Raw genomic sequence first — 23762 nt, 5'->3', positions numbered from 1 at the left:
AAGTAATCTTTTTTATTCTATTCCTATTTGAGCATATGGATAGAGTAACCCATTATATTCAAGGGGGATTTGCAACTCACATCGAGATGTTTGATTGCGGCGAGTACCAAGCCCAAGTTGGCAAGCATTATTGGTGGTTTCAGAGCGGTGTATTTACACGACAAAAGATTACGAATACGAGGCGCTACCGTAGCAGTACATACAACCTCAACGAAACCCCACCAAAAGGTATAGACAACACTACACAAGATTAAAAAGATTTTGGTATAGATGAGTGCGAAGATATAACGATGAAATACTTGTACTAGAAAGGGTTTGAGTCGTACTGACCGAGCACGGAGGAAAACACAAGATAGGTAGGTAATCGCGCTGCTAACAAACACCAATGTTCGTACCCCCCAATTACTAGGGGTATAAAGCGAGAAAAGTTATGATTTTTATCCCCCCACGACAGTCACACTCTCATTCCAACAGCGGAGGAGTATGGAGATGTAACTGGAGACTCCCTTCCTCGCTTTGATAGTGCTGGAGGGGTTGCCCCATTGGATGATGGGGATGACGAGTTTGATTGTATGCTGACGGATCGAGCAACGGTGGCGAAGGCAACCCCGTGTGGTTGGGATCGTGGACTGCGTGATGTGTCTGATAAGGGTGAAGATGCGAAGCTTCCTCTGTTAGCGGAAAGTATGGCCCCTGCTGCTGCTGCTGCTGATGCCGATGATATGTCGTGCCGAAATTGTGGAGAAACTCGGCCTCCCCCGAGCGACGCCGCGCTTGTGCTATACGCTGCTGCTGGAATTGTTGGCGTCTGAGCTCCTGGGAGTAGTGAGTAGCTTGAGATGGGTGTTCTATCGACGAGTGTGAGGGATGATGCTGATGAGATGATTCCTGATGCGGTAGTCGGCCGTGAAGCCGTTCCTGTTGCACCGGGTAGAAATGATCGTACTCCTGCATCTGCATCTGCGTCGTTGCAGAGTTCCAGGACGGTGAGCCTTCGAGATTGAGGGCGTGATTCTGACCCGTACTCGTACTCTCCAGGCCCTGAAAGCCCGCTGCTGGGTTCTCGACGTGAGACATCATCGTCTGGTCCCGGGTATGGTCGTTTGCGAGGGTTGTTTGGTGGTGAATATGCGAAAGGCCCACTAGATGAGACTGACTCGGCGAGCGCCGGTGGGTGGAAGGAAAACGGTGAGTCATATGACCCCCCTGATGGAGATGCTGGTTCTGAATCGTATGAGACGCCCCCGTAGGAGGATGTGAGGGATGGCGCTGCCATGTCGCCGCGTCCATAGACTGGAACGGATAGTTCTGTGACCAATCCAGGCCCTCCAGCGTAAGCAGGTTTTGTGGAGAGGATTGATGCGGGAGCTGTACCTGGGCGATTGGCTGTTGTAGGTCTTCGGAAGGGTAAGGGAAGTACGTGTTGTGCTGACTGAGGTGGGAGGGCGAATGATTGGGATGATGGAGGGGGGATTGTCGCGGAGACGACGGCAGCGAGTGGCGGGAGCGTTCTAGCATGTGCGTCGGGACCCCCTGCAGTTGGTGGCCTGCTGCTGCTAGATCCGGGCCGACCATCCCGTTCCCTAGAGGAGAGACTGAAGTTGAATGTGTTGGTGGTGAAGGTCTGAAAGGACTGCGACTGTTGCTGCCAGGAAGTAGAGGATGCGGGGGGGACACGAAAGGACTGGCTGGAGTCACGAAAGGAATGGTTGTTTGTAGGTCGAGGATTACCAGAACGATGATCCAAATCGGAATTCCAACCGTCACCGTAAATCATGTTGTCACCACCCTCGTAACCAGTGCTCGTACCGGGACGCTGGTGCATGGGGTGGAGAGAGGCAGACAAGTCCTCCTCCTTGACTTGATCGAGACCATGCATTGAACTATCTTGAGATCCTGAATGATTGCTTGAGGCGAGTACGGCAGCAGCATTAACGGAAGCTTGACCTCTCTTGCCTCTTGGCTGACCGGTTTTATTTGCGGCGGCCATAGAAGCATGAAGAGAGGTAAGTTCACGCATCATGCGCTCATTCTGCTCTTGCTTATCAGCGTGAACAGTTTGAGCATGCTGGCGTAAATTGTCGAGACGGGAGAATTGCTTGCTGCAGTGGCAAGTAAAAGGGCGCTCGCCAGTATGTTTCCTGATAGGAAATTAAAGAGATCGAACGGGGGTATGTGCCTCGGTACCTACCTAATGTGCCTGGCAAGATGCTCACTTCTACTGAAAACCATACGGCACTCGCCATAACCTCTGCATTGAAAAGTCTTTGCAGGAGCTGGACGATAGCGTTTATTGACGCCTTGTATGCCTGCTGAAGCAGATAAAATAGATGGATTGTTGGGTGCGACTAGGGCAGCCATGTCGGATGATGAACCTGTGGGAGAGAGTTCACCGTTGTCGTCGTAGTGATTATTTAATGATTGATTGAGATCGTGAATCTCTGAGGAACGAGAAGAGATTGAAAGTGAAGCAGGTGAAAGTTTTGAATCGACTTGAGTGTCGAGAGTTGAAGATTTTGAGTCCTCCATGAAGCGGGTTAGGAAAAGAGGAACAACCTTCTATAAAAAAGGTGCCTGATTGCAGACGCTGGAAAGAGTTAAGCCCAACACCTCAATTAAGGCACCGCAATCGTCGGACTTTTAAAAAAATCTATCCGTTAGTTTGGTTCAGGAACAACCCCGCCGAGCTACGGCACCGTTTTACACTGATAACACACGTCACGCCGTAAAGGATGCCGTATATACTTTGACCCCCCCATAATAATAATTTATTATCGGAAGAAAGTACACGCTTTTTTCGCATCTTCCCTTTAACTCCTACTTCATGGCCAAGTCTAGACTCACATAGCACCCGTGTCCGTTCCGAATATCAATGTGGCTGTGACACTTTATCGATTGCCATCTTTTTCGTTGTCAACCCTTTTCCCAGTTTTTTTGCATTATAGGATTCACTCTTCCCAACAAACCAATTCGTGGGACTTCCGGTTGCACTATTTTTCCCCCACGGAATTTGAATTGGCATTTTTGTCTTTAGTTTGTCCGCATCAGTCCCGATGCGCTATCTGCGCTTTTCCATTCACCTGTCAGACGACATCTGATCCGCTTTTTTTTCAAACACAGTTTATTTACTCCGACATTCAAGGCGAATTATATTACTCCGCCAGACTATCCACGAGATAAACATGCGTAAGCCCTCCCACCGCGCACGAGGTCCTTTACATACACGTGTACCATCATTCCCTCCTCCTCCATCGTCCATATCTCAATCATAAATATTAAATACAGCATCTGTGCTGGCATAAATTCCTTTGTCCGAATCAGGGCCGAATAGTAATTAAACTTGCAAATTCCCAATCCGCACAATCCAGTACCCAAGCCCTGGCACCGATAATTACGGATTAAGCAGGGAATTACCCATACCCAAGACGGTCTAAGCCAACGGTCCAGACTCTCGAAGCCCATCCGATAACACTGCTTGCTTGGTGCGCCCAATATATGTCCCGCGCCTCGGGCAAGCACAGCTACGCTCGTTCCGATCACCCAAATCTTCATTCTACATTCCGTTAGGCACATAGCCCAGGGACCTCCCCCAGGGGGCTATGCAAATGCAAAGACTCTCGGAGACAACAAAGCTAACGATCGACGTTTACGAAAACCAAGTGCCTGGGCAATCAACCTTACGTACGCTCAAAATAGAAGTTCAATACGCACAAGGTGGTCGTGATTAACCACACGGACAGCCTACTGAAATCACACTCTACAAACCATATTTTTACAATATCGGATGGATGCCCCCGCTCCCTCCGCCCATCATACATCCATTAAAAAAACGTCTATCCATGTGAGACATACTGTCAAAGCTTATCACCATGCTGCGGTTGTTTCGTAAACATGCCCGAGACCCATCAGATTGACTGAAGAAAATAACGAGCTGGGAACATAGACATCAGACTGTTTGCAAGAAAATGTCAAGACATACCCGAGTCCAGTTCATGCTATGTATAGGCTTACAGGCGAACGTTCAGAGTCGAGAACTTCAGCCGTTGAGAGCTCCCGCGACTATCGTAATACTAAAATCGAACGTCACCAATCATGACATCGGCGATTTTTTTCTTGCAAGCCGCACGGGAGTGACGAAAGTATCGGATACCATTCCCAGGTTGGGTTTAATTCTAAATGTGTGGTATGTTCCACGAACTGCTGATTGATTGTGACGAATTTGTCTGCGGGGTGCAATTCGTGTATCCGCGATACATTGCGGAAAATGCTCCGCATCTCGGACATGGCTACAGCCACAACTGGCTGTCCCTTGTTGAGGAACACCATCGACCTTGGGATGTCTGGTGTACGATATTGTCTCTGTAAAATACCTTGTACCATCAGAGACACGTAAGGTGTTGTGTAACTTAACACATAACGCAGATCATGTATGTCACGGAAGGATCATTCTGGCGTCAAAAGAAGACACGATGTACCGCGCGCCGAGTGTGGGACAGAAACTATTGTTGACGCCTCCGGGAACAACAGAGACTAATAGCCATGTCATGCATCTGGATCGACCCATGTGATTGGGTATTGCATGCTAAAAGACAAGGCGTCTAGGCGGAAGGGGATGGTATGGTACGAACATACGGAAATTAACAATTGACATACCATCCATCCCGTCGCTGTCAATCAAATCGCGGATAGAAATGCGTCCGACGGAAGTAGTGTTTCTAGAAACCTGAAAATTCCCTAGGGTTCAACGAATGGGCTCAGGCCTCGGTCTATGAAATCACAAATTACCTGAAAGTTGGTTTTCATTTTGAAATTTGAGACAGCCAAGTACAACTCTGATACACAAAGTGTCATCGGAAGGTTTCCACCTGTGCTAAACGACCCGTTCGCAGGCTGTCCCAATATTTCATCATCACATTTAGATGACTGCCTACGGCAGAAAAAAAAACTGCTCGGATTCTAAATCGTATGCTTGAGTCCATCATGATAGGCGGTGGTAATTTTTCCGCGCCACTATGGCCTCATTAACTACGTCCATTCGCATTGGAATGTCCAATGGACGACACAACAGTGCTTCTGTGGCTGGCATGGCCGCCATGGTCGTTAGTTTCCGGGCGGTAATGATCATGATGATGATGGTGGCCTCCGTTGATTTGTTGCCTGAAGATCAGGAATTGTGCCCTGGTATCAGGAACTTTTCCAAAGTGAGCATTATGGGCTGGAAGCGCCAGAAAGTCCGTAATCGAAACTAACTTTCGTGCCTTCATCTTCCGCACATCGATATCGTGGCACGTCTGCGGACTATTTGACGCCAAGTCGATCACTTGTAGGTGGTGTATGAACACTGTATCAACTGTAATTTGATAGCTCACATAAAATTTATGTCTTACAGGACAACGTGCTCATTAATTTCCGCGTAGAAGTCTTTTACTCAACTGGCATTCGCATTGAACGAAGGGGGGTTTCTTACTGCGGGGAGGCCGGCCTCGCGCAGCCTTATGCCCGTGCCAATCTACACATGGGCCCTCCGTTCACAAAGGCCAGCTGCCAGCCAGTGTGTCTGATACGGAGGTACCATAGCACCGGTATGAGAGCCATTTGATAAACCTCGTCGGACCATGAAAGAAATTTGCGGGCGTAAACGGAAGGCGCGTTGGCCTATGTCAATGTCGCAATGGAGGCTTCCCACTGACAGATCATATATGTAGCACAGGTCTGGCTGCCAAGAGAATTTATCATCCCATATACCTTCAAAGGGCTAGTCGCGATGCACTGATGGCTTACCACGTATAACCAACTATTTGCCACTACCGTGGCTGGTGAGGCCTAGGACTGGTGTCGCCAAGAACATTGGTTAAGAACCGGACGTTTCACGCTGTTCAACATCGGCTATATGACTATTACCGGTCCGGCTGTCACAGAACGTTGACCGCGTCGCTCCAAGTCAAACACCGAAAGATATGAGATGAGCGTGGACGAACACAGAGGAAATCATAGCCCTCAGGCATTGGAGTCTGGAGTCTGGCTTTGGCGCTAATGCGCTCCAGTATGATACGCGTGCAGGTTCGACGGAACTTCACGCCAAACATCAGGGTTTCCGTAATTGTTAAAGATCCGCGGCACTACTAGTACATAATTCCACCGTACGGTCATGACGTGCCGCTCATCGCAGTTCGAGGCGTTCTCCGAGGCCCTGCCCCACACATTCTCAGGTCTAACCGATATCAATCATAAGTAGCCGATCTTGCTCCGCTATTCGCTACTACCCACGAATCACGGCCAGCTTGAATTTGCAAGTGGTTTCGGTAGGTCGGTTCAGGCCTCAGGTGTCGTTAATACGTCCTGTCGGAATCATGACTTTCTAGCGCTTACTCAATGTTTCAGCACGCACGACATCAGCCTGGGCTGTGCATCATTAATTCCCCACCATTGAAACTCTGTGTAGTGAGGTATGTTATTGATGTAATACGCTTTAGTACGTATCCTGACAGGCCGAAACCATGGTTCTTGACATTGGTAGATGATCGGTCTCGTGCAAATACTGTCAATGAAGCTAGTGGTTGCTCGATGAATGTCTCAGCCTCTTCTGTGCCCAAAAGACAACCGACAACCCGGGCATCAATGTCTGACATTTATTAACGGCACATAGATACGTGATACCTTAGTGAGCTCTTCTGCTCGGGTGGTGTTTAGGGGGCCAGAGCTACCCAGCAACACGACGGCACCACATGATGCAAACTCGCATGTAAAGGTAATCATCATCTCGACGGAGAGATGTCGGCAAGCAACTTTTCGAGTTATCTATCCCCTTCATGCTCTCTTCGCGATCACTGCCAGCGATGCATGCGGTGAAGGGTAGGTGGCGTCAGGTGGCGTCTTATTCGTGTGCTTTGATGCGAGAGTCCCAAACTGTCACAGGATGTCATGCGGCAATGCAGCTGGTTGGCCTAGACACCAGGAAATGGCCGTGATGGGAACACCACCTAAATCGTACCTTCAGAAGAATGACAAAAGCGGATCGCTTGATATCACAACATTCTGTTCATCCGATATGAATCAACTGCTGTAATCTCTGTGTTCTTATTACTTTCTTGCTTTCTCCTTTGTTCTACGCGGGGTAAGAGTGTGAATATTTAACCCGGAGCTAAGCTTGTCCAAATATAGCAGGGACAATTGCTCCATCAAAGTTCCGGAAGCTGGCTTATAAACAACCAACATCTAGCGATATGACCATTAAGACGGTACAATCCGAGAATTTGTGGACGGAAACACCCTTGGTGTACTCAAGCCATATTTCTGATATTATCGGATGTTCTGCATACCTAAAGCTGGAGGTGCGATATAGATTTGGACCACGTGCGACTCATCAAACAGGCGTACGTACAGAATCTACAACCTTCTCAATCATTCAAATACAGAGGTATCTCCAAATTCGCACAACAATGCAAGGATAAGCATGGTCCTTCGGTGCACCTGATGATCGCTTCGGGTGGAAATGCAGGCCTAGCTGCGGCAGTTGTAGCACGTGTTTTGGAAGTGAAATGCACAGTGTTCCTTCCCACCAATGTAAGTATCGACACGCAACAGGCTCTTCGAAAGCATGGCGCAGAGATTGTGACAATTGGGGAATTCTACTCCCAAACACTCGCTGCGCTCCAAGATGCCGTGAAGAAAGACGCAGATGCGTGAGCACAGGCTTACCCGTCACTTACGGCAAGCCAAACGCATCTTAGTGTCCCTAGTGCCAGCATATGATTCGCCTGTCCTCTGGGATGGTCATTCATCCATGATGACCGAGATGAAGAGACAGCTTCCTAGGAAGCCGGACGCCATATTCTGCAGTGTCGGAGGGGGAGGCCTTATCGGAGGCATCATGCAAGGCTGCAAGAAAGTTGGGTGGGATGAAGGTAATTGAAATCCGCTATACTCATACCTCTAATTCACGCCCAATAAAGTGCCGGTGGTAGCGCTGGAGACCACTGGCTCGAACTGCTTTTACAATGCCATCGCCATCAATACCCGGAACTTCACTTCTAAAGTCCCTATCGTACCTTCCATCGAAGTGGAGGACAATTCTCCGTATACCGTTGAAATTCTTGAGGAATATAATATCGCAATTCCACACATGAAAGCGTTGAGATCCCGAGCAGCCTCGCTAGGCGCAACCTCACCAGCTCCCGGGGTAGTTAGAATGGCAGTCGATCGTCCCGGAGGAATAAAATGCGCATGCATCCCAGACGAGATGGCTATGCATACTGCAAGATTATTTGGAGGTGAGTCCCTGTGCGATACGGAACGAAAATTGGCTGGCGCAATAACCACACTGCCAGACGATCATAAAATACTGACGGAGCTCGCTTGTTCGACAACTCTGACTCCCGGGTATAATCGCGAGTTTCTCTTGCGCATCCTCGGACCAACGTTCTCGGCACTTTCTCCAGAAGAGAGGAAAGAAAAGTGCCTGGTTTTTGTAGTGTGTGGTGGAGTCAAAATCTCTTTCGAGGAAATGATGGAATTTGAAGAGATTGTCGCTGCAGCGCAGGTGCAGAGCTACTGGAGTGTGCAAATTGATGGCGAAGAAACTCAGCTGCCTAAGCAATGATATAGAAACATAGAAGGAAACATGGACACACTCATACAATACTAGGAGCCTAGACGAAGTAAATGTATTTAGAAGGAAGTAAGGGAGACCTAACAACCACGACTGACTTATAAATGCTACTCGTGATGAGAACTTTAGGACATACCGTTACCCTGAACTACCACCATTTGAACCACCCTTTTGAACTCTGTGGAGGTGCCTCCGGCTGTGTTTGAAGTTCTTTATCCCGCTCCATTCGTCGTGCAAGTTTATCCGCCTTTATCCTTGCCAGCTCTTCTCGGATGGCGGTTTGATCCGTTGGTATTTTCTACGTGCATCTTGAGCACACGGATGAGCAGCACATTGATATTAAAAGACTCACACTGTAGGTCCTATCTGGAGGCGGGAATAGGTGTTCCCTATACTGGTCGCAACAGTCAACGACGAAGTCGTCATAAACAAAATGACAACCTACAGGAAGGACGTGGTTATGGTACCAAGCAGGATCACCGAAATGCAACAAGGCCATGACGGGTACAAACAAGTACAGACCAAATTTAAAGACCTCAAGATTTGGACCACCCATGATAGACGCAGCCAACGTACAAAGTCACTCACTGAACCTGAAGCGGCATGTAGCAGTCAGAAAACGATCACGTGACTTTCATTCATTCATTGACGCGTTGCCGCTCATACTCACTTGGTCACGTCTCCCATATAAAAACAACCATTCCTTCTTTTCGAAGCTCGTAAGTAGAAATCACTGATTAGAACGCCTATTGATGTAATTACTAACACTGGACTCAGATTTTCCCGACCTGCAGAGGCGACTTGGCCACAGATTATCATGGCACAACGAGAGGATGACTCGGAAGATGTGTCCTATAAGCGAGCAGTCCATCAGAGCGCTCTGAGTCGGCCTTCACGTCTGAGTAGTCATGAGAAATCCGGAATAGGTAAGACTTGAAATTATATTGCAAACCAGAATATATAGTCACATGTACTTCGCTCGTGCGACTTCCAGCCTCAACCTTCACTGCTGTGATATGCGATCCAACAAAGACCACAAGGTATAAACGTCATCTTACCACGGATTCTGAGTCTAGAGACGAACAGGCTAAACGCCCACGAGCCGATAAGGCTCCTCTTCGCAAGCATGAGCGGTTTTGGCTTGCAGACGGAAATGCTATAATTGAACTTGACGGTATAAACTTCAGGGTGCACCAATCATGGCTCACAAAGCATTCAAAACGGATTGCAGCCATACTTCCCGACCAAGGAACGCAAGGCAGCAGACTCGAAGAGATTACACTTGATTTTTGTGGCGTGCTCAAAGCAATAGATTTTGAGGCACTGCTTTCATTGTATGAAAACCCTGGGTAAGTATATGCTGAATTTTGATCATCATATCGTGCTGGCTGACGTGTGGATTAGCGACTACCGCGATTACATTGAGACCCCAACACTGATGTCTCTTATCCGCGCAGCGGCGATACTCGGTTTTGACAACGATCGTACATGGCTCGTGAGGGAGTTGGAAGCGCTTTGGCCGTCTAACCTTGGAGAGCTATTTGTCAACCCAGAACCACGCCTCGATGCTCCAGAGGTGGCTTGCCTTGCACGGACGTGTGACATTGATTCGCTGTTGAAGCCCGCGTTCTACGATATGGCAAGGGCACCTGGATTCGGTCTGGACAGGCTGGATGAATCAGAGCAGATCGGCCGTGCGGATGTACTACGCCTTGTTCGGATGAGAGAGTATCTGAGCGGAATGTGGGCTCAGGTAGCTGCACATGAGGATCCTACCTTTGTTTGCCAAAACCTCCAGGCTGCACCATCTAGCAACGACGAAAGGCCCTCAGGTTTATCTGCAAATACCAACGGGAAGCCTGTACTTTGCCCTACCACCTCTGCTATGGATAGTCACTGCCTCTCGGCGACGGCACGTCGCGAGGCGTGGGTTCGGCTTGTTCACTACTCACAAATTTTTGCCCAGTATCGGTACGACCCACTGCGCGGACTGGCAGCGTTGATAAACATTTCGTGGACCAACGAATGGTGCAGGGATTGCGTGGAGAAAAGGAAGGCTGATTGGCATAAAATGCAGAGGAGAATCTGGGAGATGGTTGGTGAGTATTTGAGAGAAGAATGACGAGTGGATGCTACAGTAAGTTACCTCCCATGATTCGAAATTTCGCGCAACCAAGAAACATTTCTCGCTAATGGTCTTGCTAGAGTTATGGTGAAGTTCACCGGCTTTGTACTGGAATTCGTGTCAGAATAGAAATAATTTGGATTGGTGTAAAGGCGTGCCAGAACTAAGTATTTGTCGTACAAGAAGTTAGCTTCCATTCCGTTACTTCATTAGGTTCTCTGCTGTTATTCATATAGCCTTTCTTTCCCCACCATTTCAAACTGCTTGGTACAGTGCTGTCGACAGCATTCACACTTTGGAACATTTACTTTACCTGTGCTCTTTCAGCATCTGGCCGTCAGGGTTTCCGAGTCCTGCTCCCCGATTATATATTCCATTCGGCATTCCCTAAAATTGATGTCTGCAAAAATTGTCGTATTGAACTCTTGTTCGGAGTGCATTGCATAACTTTGGTCTTCCGTACGTGGGCAGATGGAAAATAATGGAATAATCGATCGATAAACTTTCTTTCTTGTCCGGCAGTCTGTAGAGTGTCATAATGTCGGTCGATGCATTGATACGATCACATGACCTATTGTGGTGTGGTCATTCATATTCATTCCGCGAAAGTTCTGAACGTTGAACGCTCATTCGAAATCACTGGATTCATCTTCTCCCGAACTGCAGGGTGACAACAGATCATAGAATACATGGCGCAACAAGGGAGTGAAAATATCGCTGATAGCCAAACAGTCAATCAGATTCAGAAGCCTCGAAGACAGTCGCTCGTTTACCCTCTCCGTTGGATTAGTCCTGAAATCTCCGATGAAGGTAAGACTCGAACGGCACCAATGGTGACCAACCAGCGAACGATATTTCTATATAATGTGCACCACTCATACAATTTCACCCTTGGGTTCAGATGTACCCGCTATTTCAAGCATCCCAGTAAAGAATGCACGGCGAAAACGCCAATCGTCCCCGAAGCCCGAACCAGCAAAGAAGAAGGCTAAACCTACACGAGCCGAGAACCTCGTCGAAGAAGTTCGCAAGCATGAGCGGTTTTGGCTAGCAGACGGAAATGTTGTCATTGAACTTGACGGCATACACTTCAGGGTGCATCAATCATGGCTTGCCCAGCATTCAAGACGCATTGCAGCCTCACTCTCCGACAAGGGAAAAAGTGGTGACAAATTTGAACAAACGAAACTCAATCTTCGTGGCAAACTCAAAGCAATAGATTTCGAGACGCTGCTGTTGTTTTATGACAACCCGGGGTGAGTGTCTACTAAAATTTGGATATCATATTTGCATCGGCTAACAGATGCGTCAGGGACTATCGCCATGCTATCGAGCCTCGCACCCTAATGTCCCTAATTCGCGCAGCGACAGGCCTTGGTTTTGACTCAGACCGTGCATGGCTCGTGAAGGAGTTGGAAGCGCTTTGGCCCTCTAGCCTGGAAGAGCTGACCGCAAACCCAGAGCCGTACCTCGATGCTCTGGAGGTAGCTGTACTCGCACGGACGTGCAACATTGATGGGTTATTGAAGCCTGCATTCTACAATATGGCAAGGATGCCTGGGTTCGGTCTTAACAAGATTAAGGAATCAGAGCAAATCGGCCCTGTGGATATGTTGCGCCTTATACGGATAAGAGAGTATTCGAGTGACATATGGATACAGGCAGCTGCGCACGAGGATCCTGCCTTCGTTTGCCGAAACCTCCGCGATGCGCCATCAAGTGATAGTGAAGGAATGTCGACTCCCAAACAAGCTGACGAGAAGCCTGCACTCGGCTTTATCGATATTATCGCCTCTGCTAGTGCGGCTAGCACATGCCTTTCGGTCACTGCAAGACGCGAAGCGTGGGCTCGGCTGGTATATGACTCAGGTATTTTCACTCGATATCGCTATGATCCACTACGTGGACTAGCAGCGTTGATAAACATCGAGTGGACGAATGATTGGTGTAAAGATTGTAAGGAGAAACGGAAGGCGGATTGGCATACAATGCAGAGGAGCATCTGGGAGAAGGTTGGCGAGTATTTGAGGGAAGATTGATGGGTGGATATTGCAGTGAGTCACCTTGCTCCGCAGGTTTCTTGCTCCCCTGATGATTCAAAGTCTTGCTCGCATAAGTATTTCCACCGTTATGTATCGCTCGAGTTGTGCTAGAATTGACTGATTCTACACCGAAATCAGAAAAGGGGTTTTAGACGAATGTTCAAGGCGAACTAGGACCAGTACTAGTAAGTATAGAGCTGAGTTTCATATTCTTGTTGTGCGCTTATTAATAAGTACGGGATATCCCGATTGCCCCTATTCAATATCATCTTACCTTACACATACGTCGCAACTCACACATTTACCTTGACGACAACATGACCGACGCGAACACACACCCGCCGACTCGAGAGATTGTACATGTCCATGTCACTCATCCAGATCGGGACGATCTTTTCCGCATCGCAGCAACTCCCAGTGATTTGATCAAAAAGAATGTGAAAACGTTCGGCGTACAATGTACGCAGTGTCAAAAAACGTTGGATAAACCTTTGAAATGTTCAAAGGTGCTAGTGGACTGATACATTTCTGTCACAAGCGCTCATCACATATTTTCGTAGTGCAAGGGTGTCTGGTATTGCTCAAAAGAGGTAAAATTTGTGACTGGGACAAAACACAGGGGCTGACGTTACAACTGCAGTATATTCTTGTGATAGTGCCAAAAGAAACATTGGTGAGCGTTCTTTTACAACCAATACACAGAGATCTCAGACCCGGACTCGCACTCATGATAGGCCCGCTCACAAACCAGCATGTCATGACGTTGAACGCTCCTCGGGGGCCCTCAAATTCGTACGAACGTTCTTCGCAAACATAACGCTCATGATGTTCCTCAAAGTTGCCATCATCTACGACTGTGGTTTGCTCGACAACTCTCGGCTCGGGTTCGACGTGCCTTTCATGGCACGTGTTGACATCGCCATTGAGCCAACTGATATTCTCGACTTCGCGGGACTATATCTCAATAATAGGCCCATTGCGGAGAAGCTTAAAGGAATGGTGCAAGTCAATACCGTCTCTGCGTGGGATCCGAACACGCATCCTCCCCTCACGCCGACGCGGCTGCGCTTATGGCAGGATGCTCGAGCACAGTCCACCGCAGCAGGTTACGGCAAAGATCCTGTTGGACTCATCGAATTCCTCAACTATACAGAGAACTCTACCACCGTAGCGGTTCATATTGCCAGCTCTATTATAGCCGTCGCAAGGAAACGCGAACCCTTCTTATGTTCCTCTGCTCTCACGGGCAATCAATCTCAGAAGCCCATGGACTCTGCGACATGTACAGAGTGCGTTATTACCTGTGATGCGAATTTCAACAAGCACAGCCCCTCACAATCGCCTTGCATAGGTATATCAACTTGCATATTCGGGCCGATGAGCAGAATCAGTTACTTTTACGGACTGTGATGACAGAGCAAGACAAGGAAGTTATTCGCGCTGCAGGTCGCAATGAAGACTCGCTTCCCGTCTCCCTTCTCAATTACAAGATGCAAAGAGAACTTCTCTATGCTAACATAATGAATTTGAGACGCTAGTCAAATACACCCTCAGGTGTGCGTTTTTCAGAGCGTTGGACTTTTTCTAATTGTTGCATATAGACAACAGACGACTGAATATTATCTCGCACAAACTAATTTTTGGGAATGTTTGTAACCGTGCTTGTAACATTGGAACTATTATATTACCAAGATATCATACGTGTAACTTCTACTGTATCATCAAATCATGTATGCTGAATCCGTTCGCAAATTTATGTAAAGTTCCATCAATTCCGCGTCATCATGATAAAATCATGGACAAACTCGAAGGACTTGATATGGATCTTGGATCCCGCCTTCCTTTGGTCTTCCTGAGGGAAAGTTAGAATTTCGCCTCGCCGATATATTCTTCATTGTACGTTTGTGAGTCACAATTTTGTGTTGACGTTATTTGCTCTAGTAGGCCCCTCTCAGATGGATTTTTGTACTGACGATGTATGTAAGGCCCTTGGCCAGACGTACATGTCCTTCATCCGAGCTTCAGTACATCGTGGCCAATAATTACTCCCCGTCCCCAACACGGATAATCACACACCTATTTCCGAGCGCCTACAACTCTAGCGGGACAAACCCCGGGCCACGCATGGTTCAAGTTTAGTATCCATTCTTTCGATACAGTCTCTATACCGAAGGAATCACATTCTGCGGACGACATCTGCTTGTGGGACAACGATGAAGGCTTTGCCGCGATGATTCCCATACTACTATGATAATATCAACGCCCTCACAACAAACAGTCGAGCAGCACCGGTCAAAAAGAACGTTGAGTACAGTGACTTCAGTTCCCCACTCACATAGGCTCAGGATGTTCATGGGTCCTGTAAAAAACCTGATTGCTGTCGTGTGTGTTGTCAACAAGACACTTTTTATGAACCTTAGAGCCCTGGGTGGTCGATGGTGATCACTCCGAAGCTGCTAGACGGACGCCGGAGACTCTTTCCGTCGGTGGTGCAGGATTCCAACCTCACTGGTATAACCTTGAGGGTTTTGGGAGGCATGTCGGTTTTCTGTGAGAATCTCTATTGCTTGATTTTGTGGCGGCTGCAGGTTTGGGGCTGGCGGCATTCCACGACATCCACCGTGATCCTTTCTCAGATATAGTCGAAGAACCCCACATTTGATCTTCCATTCGATTTTGGTGCCACCTCAGCGGCGACATAACCCACGCACATTCAATCAACCTTCTGTTTCTTCGGCTGCTCGTTGTCATCGACAATCTGAAGCTCTATTCAATCGAGGATATGTCCCAGATGCCATAATTGATGGCGTGTTTTCTGATGCCCATCCCATTTCCACGCACATGGTTCGTCCTTTCTGACTGAGTATGACTTACAACTGCATGTGCAAGCCCAATATACGATGTACACCCTAGACCCCAAACGCCGAGTCCTATGCATGACCGAGGGCGGGAAAGAGGAGCTCATCTACAGACTACATCGTCTCCATGAGGATCTTCTTCGATCTTGACGAAATAGAAGCAGCAACGCCAATACCGTGGAAACACTGGGGCCCTTCATTTTCGAGCACATGCAGGATCGCATGGTTCACCTTAGTAGGAATCGAATTCTTGCAAGCAATCCCGGCCGGTACTACACTAGTAGCCTAAACTCGGGTCTCACGGAGGCATACGATCGGATGAACTTCGGCCCGTTAGCTGTGACGAAGAGGCGGGGTCTAAGACGAGTGGTGAGAGTCTTCTGCGATGGATTTCGGTACCTCCACTAACAAGCCCAAGGAGAGTCTGACAACCTGCCTGCCTTGTATCGGAAACAGGATTGCAGTTTGGCGAGTTAGATCGATCGACCAGGGTAGAATTGATATACTCCAAACACTTCACGAATTCACAATACCGACCTCGAGGTCATTGATGTTTGGAGCGGTCTATTAGTTATGAAGATAGATCGTAGCCCTCGAGTAATCCCATGCAATACAAGTTCAGAGCCACCAAGAATGTAGCGAGTTTCCGACAGTTCAAGGGTCGTCAAAACAATCAAACTACTTCTTTATTAGCATACAGGTCTACCTTCATCCACTTTGTGAACTACGGCTCCATATTCTACTTACTACATTTCTTGGTATAGAAACTCTACGCAAACAAGGGCACCCAAACAGCAGGGCAGGTAAGTACTAGTGTTCATCGCGTCGCGGTCTATGGGTACAGACAAGACTGTGAGATAGCAACACAATATGATGGTAAGAGATGAGGAAAACAAAAGTGCTACGGTATAATAGTGCACACGTCTATGTGCAAGACAAAACAGGAAATGGTTACCGGACATGCGATGACTTTGAGGAGGGGGCATTCGCATTCTCCTTGGCGGTAGAGGATGACGGGACAGGAGGTGCAGATAGTATGGGCGCTTGATGCGGTTGTGCCAATTCCCGCTGCAGTGCGCCATCATCGCTTCCGGTACCCGCCTCCCCAACCGGTTTCATGGCATCTACCTCGTCGGCATCAAGTGAAATTTGTTCTGTAGACTTGCGTCTTGCAGCCTCTTCTTCTTCGGCCCGCCGGACGATATCGATCTCGCCCTGCACCGTTATACCGTCCAGCCATGTATGATGCACAAGCTCAAAAGCTTTTGCACGGCGCTCGGGGTGCAATTGGAGCATCGGAGTGAGGAAGGCAGAAATAGCATCAGCTTCGTCCTTCGGGAAGAGGTACTTGTCATGCAATACCGCTTCAAGAGGCCAAAACCGAAGCTTGTTGATATGTCGGAGTTCACCTAGAGTATGATACGGTGAGAACGTATCAGAGGGCATTTCTAGGAAACTTGCCTTTCCGGTTGAAGAACTCCGAACTATACTTCCCTGAAAACGCTACTGACCTCGGGATTTCTCTCAGCAGCTCTATGATCTGGGCAATGTGGTCATCATCTTTGCTGTACCGTGGGCCTGGCGCGGGATCGAAGAGATAGTCTCCTCCGGTAATGAGTTCGAATACCTGAGGTGTGTATGAGCAGTATGCCCTGAGCGATGATGATTGTTGGACATACCAAACAGGCAACACTCCACACATCTGCACTAGTGCCCCACTTAGCTCCAAGAATGACCTCCGGACAACGGTACTGTCGCGTCTGAATATCATCTGTAAAGTGATGCTCGACCCAGGTAGCTACGAAGATAGAGAGCACCGCCGAAGCGAATGTCAATGAGCAGCCATGAAAATGCAATGAAAAACGCAATGACAATAATGTAAAAGGAAGTGTACCAACCGTTACCAAGATCCGCAATTTTGACTGTGATCTTCGTAGTACTCTCGAGCAGGCTAGACGTTGTAGATGTCTCTGCCAGTACCGAATCCATAGACATGACAGAGGTGGAAAGCTTTGGATCGACAGCACTGGGTTCCATAGATGTTTTGGAAGTCGATACAGCGTGTGGCTGTGATGATGTTGTAACTGGGGGCTGGGAGGGGGCCATTTGTGTCAGTAGTGAAGGCCCTGGAGGATGGGCAGGGTGAGGTGTCGGCGTCTTATTGAATCCGGATGGATGGAGTGAGACATTTGAGATACGCTCTGCGGCCACCTCTGTCGAGTCTGCGCGCTTGGAGGAGGCGTCCATAGGGCCCAATCCTGATGTTGCAGCTGATCCAGCTGAGCCATCCTTCACCATTGAACTAGATCCGTAAGATCCGGGCTTGGAGGTGGCCTCACCATCGATCTTGCTCATACCGAATGCAAGTTTATCGAACATGGGGCTGCTGCCGAACGAGGAGGATGGGGACGGTAGGGGCTGAGATCCGGTTATGAAAACGGATTCGGAGCGAGGTGTCTGGTTGCCACCACGACCTTTGGAAGGTGGTACGCCGACGAGTCGGGTGGGTGGTGATGTGGCATTTGCTGATGCGGCAACCTCGGTCTGAATGATAGATTCGACGTCATCGATACTTATAAGAACGTTTTCAGGCTTCAAGTCTGTTGGAACATGGTCACGAGGTCCGAGGGAGAGGCAAAAATAACGGACCTGTGTGAATTATGCCACAACAACGATGCATGTAATCCAAACCTAGAAGGATTTGTTTCGCGATTTGTTTGACGAGGTGCATGGGCACGCCCTTGTTCTGATGTCGTTTGATGAGGCCGAGGAGATTTTCACCCAAGACTTCAGAAACCATGCACACGTGAGTGCCATTAGGACCTTTATGTCGGAAGTGATCCAAAAATGACATGACATGTGATCTCCCGGGATGTGTGTGGGCATGGGATGGAGGAGGATTTGGATTATCAGGGGTTGGGGGGACGGGAAGAGTGTTAGATGTGATCAAACGTTGGAGTAGTTTGATCTCATCGAGAGCGGTCTCTGTGTACCTCGGAGCGGACTTTACGATTTTGAGCGCGACATGACGATTCATTCTGATCGGATAAAAAAACGGAAGGAAAGATAAACGGACTGCACGTGGGGAGAGAAGATGTGCCTGCTTACTTTGTGTCTTTGGCGAGCCATACTGTGGAGAAATGACCCCAGCCGAGCTTCCTGACGACGACATACCTGCTGTCTGAAAAAGAGTCACCGATGTGAACAGGATGGTAGCCTCCCTTGACGTAGTCCTCCCAATCTTCTTCGTCTTCGGTCATGATGGATTGGGAGTGAGAAGAATAGGATGCGTGAGACATAGTGAAATTCGGGTATGCTGTAAACGAAAACGATAAGGCAAGTTCTGTCTAAGCAGGCGATAAGAACTATGTTTGATAGCAACGGGAGATAAGCTTACCTGCAATGTTTAACTGATTCTATTTGGGTATACCTTTCGCTATAACACAGTAAAAATCAGTAACAATAAGAACACTTGAACGACGACGGCGACGACGACGAGAACGACGACGACGACGACGACGACGATGACTACAGTGATCAAAGTATATCAGGAGACATGTGATTGGCTACTTTTTGGCTGACTAATATAAGTGACATATCATGATATTGTTTATTCCAGACGTTCTTGCCAAACAACCGCACGATGACCACGCCATCAAGGAGCTAGTCCAAATCTCCGCCCTGCTTCCCTATGGAGTAAACCTATACGTCTTTCCCCGCACGCATCAATGTCTACCCGCAGGTTACACGTCATAATTACCACAGGAACTCATCTGCCTCGTGTAATCACAATAGTCACCAACGTTGTATCAATGACCTCTGCCGTCAAACCAAGTTTCGTGTAGGCCACGAGATCATATTCTCGAAACCAGATTAACCATCTTGGTATGTCTCTGGCTTCTGTTTACCTCTTCAGGCATTCCGTGAATAGCATTGCATGCCTGAAACACGTGTACAAGTCATGACTTTCCCTGTCGCCGGTTCCCCAGCTTTCATAATCATCATCCATTAATTGATATTTACGCCCTCCTTCATCCGGTTCGGATAACACGAGGCTGCGCCTTCCATCCTGTGCTATTTATCCTTCAACTCTGCTGATCATACATTCTCACTCCACAGCTTATCAGCATCCTTTCAGGTGCTCGATCGTGCCTATCATCGTCCATGGTTCCATTCGCCGACCTTGATGATGAACAAAGGTATGCTAACAACCATATATCGTAATGTCCCTCTCATCCCCCATAGGATCAGCATTGCCAACGAACACCCCAACGATCTCGAGTCTGGGCCATCCTCTCCATCCTCCCCACCCAGCTACCTCCGTCCTCGTCGTCCCAGCAAATCAAATTCCCGCCATCGGTCACAACATACCACCACAGACGGTGGCTCAAGCAGCCACCTCCTCGCCCGTCTCATCGCTCGCGACGATGAAGTCCGCGAAATCAATGCACTTCTTGTCGTCACTTCTGAACGTCTCGAGACAGAGTCCAACCGGGCTAACAGTTCAGAGCGCCGTGCGCTCGAATACTTCAACCGATTGCGTCAAGCAACCGAGAATCGCGAGCGCGCTGAACAAGACTCAGCTCGTCTTCGCGAGGAGTTGAAGCTGTACAAACTCCAGCTTGAAAATGCACAAAAGGAAATTTTTCGTGCACAGGATATCATTAATCAAGTTTCTGCTCAGAAATGTGAAGCTGAGGCAGATGCTGCGAGAGCTAGAACAAAAGCAAGGAAGTTGCAGGAGGAGAAGATGATGATGCTCGCCCACGAGGATGGCAGGCGACGTGGTTACAAAGAGGGCCTAACAATCGGACGTCGGCTCGGCTTCGACGAAGGAAGCACGATAAGAAATGATGATGAACCGGTCCGACGAGTGCATCGGCCTGCCGTCCTACCAGATGGAGGGGACGAAGAAGAGGAAGAAGAGTCGGTGCACTCCGAACGTAATAATGATGTACGCTCACAGCCGCGGGCGCACCCACGATCTTCAAGACAGTATGTAACCATATATCTATGTGCAATCATACTCATTTTTTATGGACAGCGTGCGCCCGGAGTCTGCTCCGCCTGTTGGGCAGTATGGTACTGCGCCATATGCAGCTCCTATTATACCAGTTCCACCACCGCAAGCAACCCCAGTCCCCTCCCATTCCCCTCCAAGAAGAATTATGACGCCCTCGCCACCAACGAGTCCCCCAGCGGAGACCGTTTACCCTACGCAAATACGCACAACCTCTAGCCACTCAGCTGACGTTCCCCGGGATGGTTGGATACCGCGAGCAGACCCACAGACATCGTACATCCCAATCCCACCGCCACACGAACTTTATCAGCCCGTGTCCCTGAGCTCTAGCACACACCCACACGACTTAGATAACCGCTCACGTCGCGGTCCTTCGTATGATGCTGAGGATTCAAACTATGCTCTTGTGAGAACTCGCGATTTCGCATATGCGCAACCTGCCGCAATCCCAGTCCCAAGTCTGCATACTCCATCTCTCATGTCGCGATCAACATCAACGCATATGTCTCAATACGAGCTTGTAAGCGCCCCCACCGAACGACATGGAGTTTCACTTCGTCACGATGTATCTTCCACGCACACAAGGAGTGAAAGTCAGACTGAACGACGTACGTCATCGCGCGGCGGATATCCCCCCGAGAAAAGTCGGAAGGAAGATCTGGTAGAACAATGGCGTGTAGACCCAGAAGTTGTTGCTACAGCAACTCCTGGGCCGGCCGTAAGAGATTTTGTGCGATATTATCACCAGTATTCAATATCAGGGCACTAACTTTATGCTTGTTTAGCAACCTATCCCACCTCCTGGACATCAGCGTCCCAGGGAGTCAAACATCCCCGCCCCACATACTGATTCACGTGCTTCAAGTCGAATAGAGTCCCAATCATCGCAAGGTCCTTCCCAGAAACGGAGTCCACCACGATCAAGAAATCCACTCGACTACTTCAACTTCAGGCAACGTTTCCACCAGCGAACACAATCAGCTGCCAGTGTTCCAAATATAACTGTTGAACCCCCGGTATGTGCTCCGATATGAAATGCATCTTCTGTTCACATGTTTTACAGTCCGATGAAGCTTCGACTCCATCTGACCACTCTCATCAAGCACACCATCATCTTCTTAGTCCAGATGTCGCAAATCGGCCCCTTCCTCCGGTTCATGAAGAATCCCGGACATCCGAAAGACATTCGCAAGACTCACACGGCGCCTACCAGTCGACCACACCTACACAGCCTCCATGGCCAGCAGGGTTCATGCCCGTCTCAGGGGAACCACCAGAACCGGGCTCCCAATATCCTCGCTCAAGAAGTCGAGGACCTGATGAGCATTATCAGATGTCGCCTATTCCTGAGGGTATTTCATACCCTGAACCGCCGATGCGTATTTCGTCGTCTCATGGACATCGTCACCCGCAAGAGTCTGAACGATCGAGCTCGCCGGCACCTCTGCAGAGACCGATATCATTGTTCTCTGACCAGGATGGGTGAAACAGACATAATTCCATTATGATTTTTTGTATTTGTAGAGTTTTGATTTTGACGCATTCGCGCACTGTCCTTACACCATTGCCACATTATGAAACTTGTCTTTCCTTCCAAGCCAGTGACTTTTAGATGCGTTTGCTTTGTGTACAGCTTTGATCATCGGTAACTACTACCAAAGTATGATAGGGTGTTGACTGAAGCGCTGATGGCACTGGTGACTCGCCGGCTCCCTTCGATGTCAAGCAGATTATCCCGCAACTGATCGATGATCGAAGATGACTGATCGAGATAGAGGGTGCTTGGCTGTGCTCGGGCCAAGCTCGGGCACCTCAGCTGAAGCTGTCTTATTAGTAAGCCATCATAACTTCCGGTGGCACTGACGTTGCATCTTCATTTTAAACAACAAACACATGAAGACCCTTACAGCGTCCTAATTATGATGCTGTACCCGCCCTTATTTACGGAACACTGTTCTGTCTGATCCGTGGATGTTTGATGTGAGTCAACCATTTAAACGTCAGACAGTCACAGTGATACGCACGCATTTATCCCTCAGTTTTGAAGATGTCATCCGCGAAAAGCCTTCATTCAGACTCGAGTCAGACTCGTCCGAATTCGCACCAAAACTCGTGCCTGTAGATAATGGAATCTTGCAAGATACAGACTCTGCCGCGGGCGAACTTCTTGGAGTATAGGACTCCAAGAGCAGCTGGGCGCTGCGGATGTGGACCCTGCCGTCCGAGAAGCAAGGAATGTTTTTCTTTCAAGTTGTCTTTTCTGATAATGGTGCTTGGCATGCGCTCTGCATTGCTTACAGGATAATTACTCCAGGAGGCTGTGGCTGCTCAGGTCATTCTCCATATCACTATTGAAATTGTGGAGTGCTCGTTGCAGATGATGCGTGCTCAGGAGCTACAGAGGAACCCCCTATTCCAGAAGTCATCGCAATGCGCCATCGTGCTGGAGCCTGGATACTCTCTGGAATTCTCGCAGGACAAACTGCGGACGGATCGAGATTGATGAGTTTTGTTTTTCTTCTTTTGTTTCGCGGTCTCCCGGATCTTATTATAGCTCAAGATTCAGCGCTGCAGCGTTCAACTGTAGCCTCCTGAAGCAAGATATGGAAGTTGTGATTCTATCTGCCGACACTCCTGAATGCATTGGCAATTACTGCGGGTCTCACGTCGATACTGGGCTCCACCTGCCTCGGAAAAAGTGGATCACAGCTTTGTCCTGGGCGCTGAAGATTTTTTGCGGCTCGTCCAGCCTCGGAATTTTGCTGTAGCAAGTTCACAGAATGTTACATAGCCCCACCCACAAGTTCGGACGCCAGTGGAAGACCTGTTGGGATCCTGAATACAATTCTATTACTCAGCATCCGATATGTGCGTGAACAGTGATGAGGCGTTCGTGCAAGATTGTTTTGTAGTTCAGCGCTTGTAACGCATTCGCAATACGGAACCTCAGCGTGCACTAGTCCCCCTTAACAGATTATAGACGAATGAAGATGCGTTTTTCCTAAGTCTGAGTGTGCACGTTCATTCATTTTTTTGACGTCTAAAGTGTTATCGCCAAAAATGTCTTCTTCAACAGCCTCGACTAGTGCTTGAATTGAGCGTCGGT

The 23762-nt window shown here is 48.6% G+C and overlaps 10 protein-coding genes across 10 annotated transcripts; 6 read left to right on the top strand and 4 right to left on the bottom strand.

Moving 5' to 3' along the window:
* Positions 1-454: 454 nt before the first annotated feature.
* Positions 455-2361, bottom strand: F5891DRAFT_944395 (uncharacterized protein; the record flags this gene model as incomplete). Its single annotated transcript, XM_041374547.1, has 2 exons — positions 455-2141; positions 2192-2361. The coding sequence occupies 2 exons, from the start codon at positions 2359-2361 to the stop codon at positions 455-457; spliced, it is 1857 nt and encodes a 618-aa protein (XP_041230499.1).
* A 462-nt stretch (positions 2362-2823) lies between these two features.
* F5891DRAFT_1170565 (uncharacterized protein) lies at positions 2824-4296 on the bottom strand. The gene is made up of 4 exons (XM_041365512.1): positions 3980-4296; positions 3853-3931; positions 3712-3757; positions 2824-3553 (listed from the first exon to the last, which is right to left on the bottom strand). Exons 1-4 carry the CDS (start codon positions 3992-3994, stop codon positions 3166-3168), a joined length of 528 nt encoding a protein of 175 aa, XP_041230498.1. The 5' UTR covers positions 3995-4296; the 3' UTR covers positions 2824-3165.
* Positions 4297-5012: 716 nt separating this feature from the next.
* Positions 5013-5599, top strand: F5891DRAFT_976510 (uncharacterized protein; the record flags this gene model as incomplete). The annotated part of the gene is made up of 2 exons (XM_041376607.1): positions 5013-5201; positions 5390-5599. 2 exons carry the CDS (start codon positions 5013-5015, stop codon positions 5597-5599), a joined length of 399 nt encoding a protein of 132 aa, XP_041230497.1.
* A 1624-nt stretch (positions 5600-7223) lies between these two features.
* Positions 7224-8599, top strand: F5891DRAFT_944568 (tryptophan synthase beta subunit-like PLP-dependent enzyme; the record flags this gene model as incomplete). The annotated part of the gene is made up of 5 exons (XM_041374565.1): positions 7224-7331; positions 7384-7662; positions 7688-7904; positions 7953-8270; positions 8328-8599. 5 exons carry the CDS (start codon positions 7224-7226, stop codon positions 8597-8599), a joined length of 1194 nt encoding a protein of 397 aa, XP_041230496.1.
* Positions 8600-8756: 157 nt separating this feature from the next.
* Positions 8757-9164, bottom strand: F5891DRAFT_1183564 (uncharacterized protein; the record flags this gene model as incomplete). Its single annotated transcript, XM_041366296.1, has 3 exons — positions 8757-8906; positions 8961-9002; positions 9054-9164. 3 exons carry the CDS (start codon positions 9162-9164, stop codon positions 8757-8759), a joined length of 303 nt encoding a protein of 100 aa, XP_041230495.1.
* An 80-nt stretch (positions 9165-9244) lies between these two features.
* Positions 9245-11078, top strand: F5891DRAFT_719333 (uncharacterized protein). Its single transcript, XM_041372948.1, has 5 exons — positions 9245-9327; positions 9386-9534; positions 9603-9648; positions 9695-9957; positions 10013-11078. Exons 3-5 carry the CDS (start codon positions 9625-9627, stop codon positions 10728-10730), a joined length of 1005 nt encoding a protein of 334 aa, XP_041230494.1. The 5' UTR covers positions 9245-9327; positions 9386-9534; positions 9603-9624; the 3' UTR covers positions 10731-11078.
* Positions 11079-11314: 236 nt separating this feature from the next.
* On the top strand, positions 11315-13063 carry F5891DRAFT_1010034 (uncharacterized protein). The gene is made up of 4 exons (XM_041360627.1): positions 11315-11543; positions 11635-11989; positions 12046-12787; positions 12836-13063. Exons 1-3 carry the CDS (start codon positions 11423-11425, stop codon positions 12770-12772), a joined length of 1203 nt encoding a protein of 400 aa, XP_041230493.1. The 5' UTR covers positions 11315-11422; the 3' UTR covers positions 12773-12787; positions 12836-13063.
* Positions 13064-13077: 14 nt separating this feature from the next.
* On the top strand, positions 13078-14609 carry F5891DRAFT_1010029 (uncharacterized protein). Its single transcript, XM_041360626.1, has 6 exons — positions 13078-13281; positions 13336-13365; positions 13432-13448; positions 13510-14064; positions 14127-14329; positions 14377-14609. Exons 1-5 carry the CDS (start codon positions 13093-13095, stop codon positions 14311-14313), a joined length of 978 nt encoding a protein of 325 aa, XP_041230492.1. The 5' UTR covers positions 13078-13092; the 3' UTR covers positions 14314-14329; positions 14377-14609.
* Positions 14610-16290: 1681 nt separating this feature from the next.
* F5891DRAFT_1010024 (kinase-like protein) lies at positions 16291-19161 on the bottom strand. The gene is made up of 7 exons (XM_041360625.1): positions 19031-19161; positions 18742-18980; positions 18283-18671; positions 17532-18233; positions 17313-17431; positions 17095-17260; positions 16291-17042 (listed from the first exon to the last, which is right to left on the bottom strand). Exons 2-7 carry the CDS (start codon positions 18930-18932, stop codon positions 16585-16587), a joined length of 2025 nt encoding a protein of 674 aa, XP_041230491.1. The 5' UTR covers positions 18933-18980; positions 19031-19161; the 3' UTR covers positions 16291-16584.
* A 432-nt stretch (positions 19162-19593) lies between these two features.
* F5891DRAFT_719145 (uncharacterized protein) lies at positions 19594-22344 on the top strand. Its single transcript, XM_041372947.1, has 5 exons — positions 19594-19832; positions 19879-20628; positions 20678-21386; positions 21442-21672; positions 21720-22344. The coding sequence occupies exons 1-5, from the start codon at positions 19798-19800 to the stop codon at positions 22140-22142; spliced, it is 2148 nt and encodes a 715-aa protein (XP_041230490.1). The 5' UTR covers positions 19594-19797; the 3' UTR covers positions 22143-22344.
* Positions 22345-23762: the final 1418 nt, after the last annotated feature.

Source organism: Suillus fuscotomentosus (genome assembly GCF_016647785.1).
Source record: "Suillus fuscotomentosus strain FC203 chromosome Unknown F5891scaffold_8, whole genome shotgun sequence".
NCBI lineage: Eukaryota > Fungi > Basidiomycota > Agaricomycetes > Boletales > Suillaceae > Suillus > Suillus fuscotomentosus.
The sequence above is the reverse complement of the archived record's forward strand: the minus strand, read 5'-3'. Positions and strand labels throughout refer to the sequence as shown.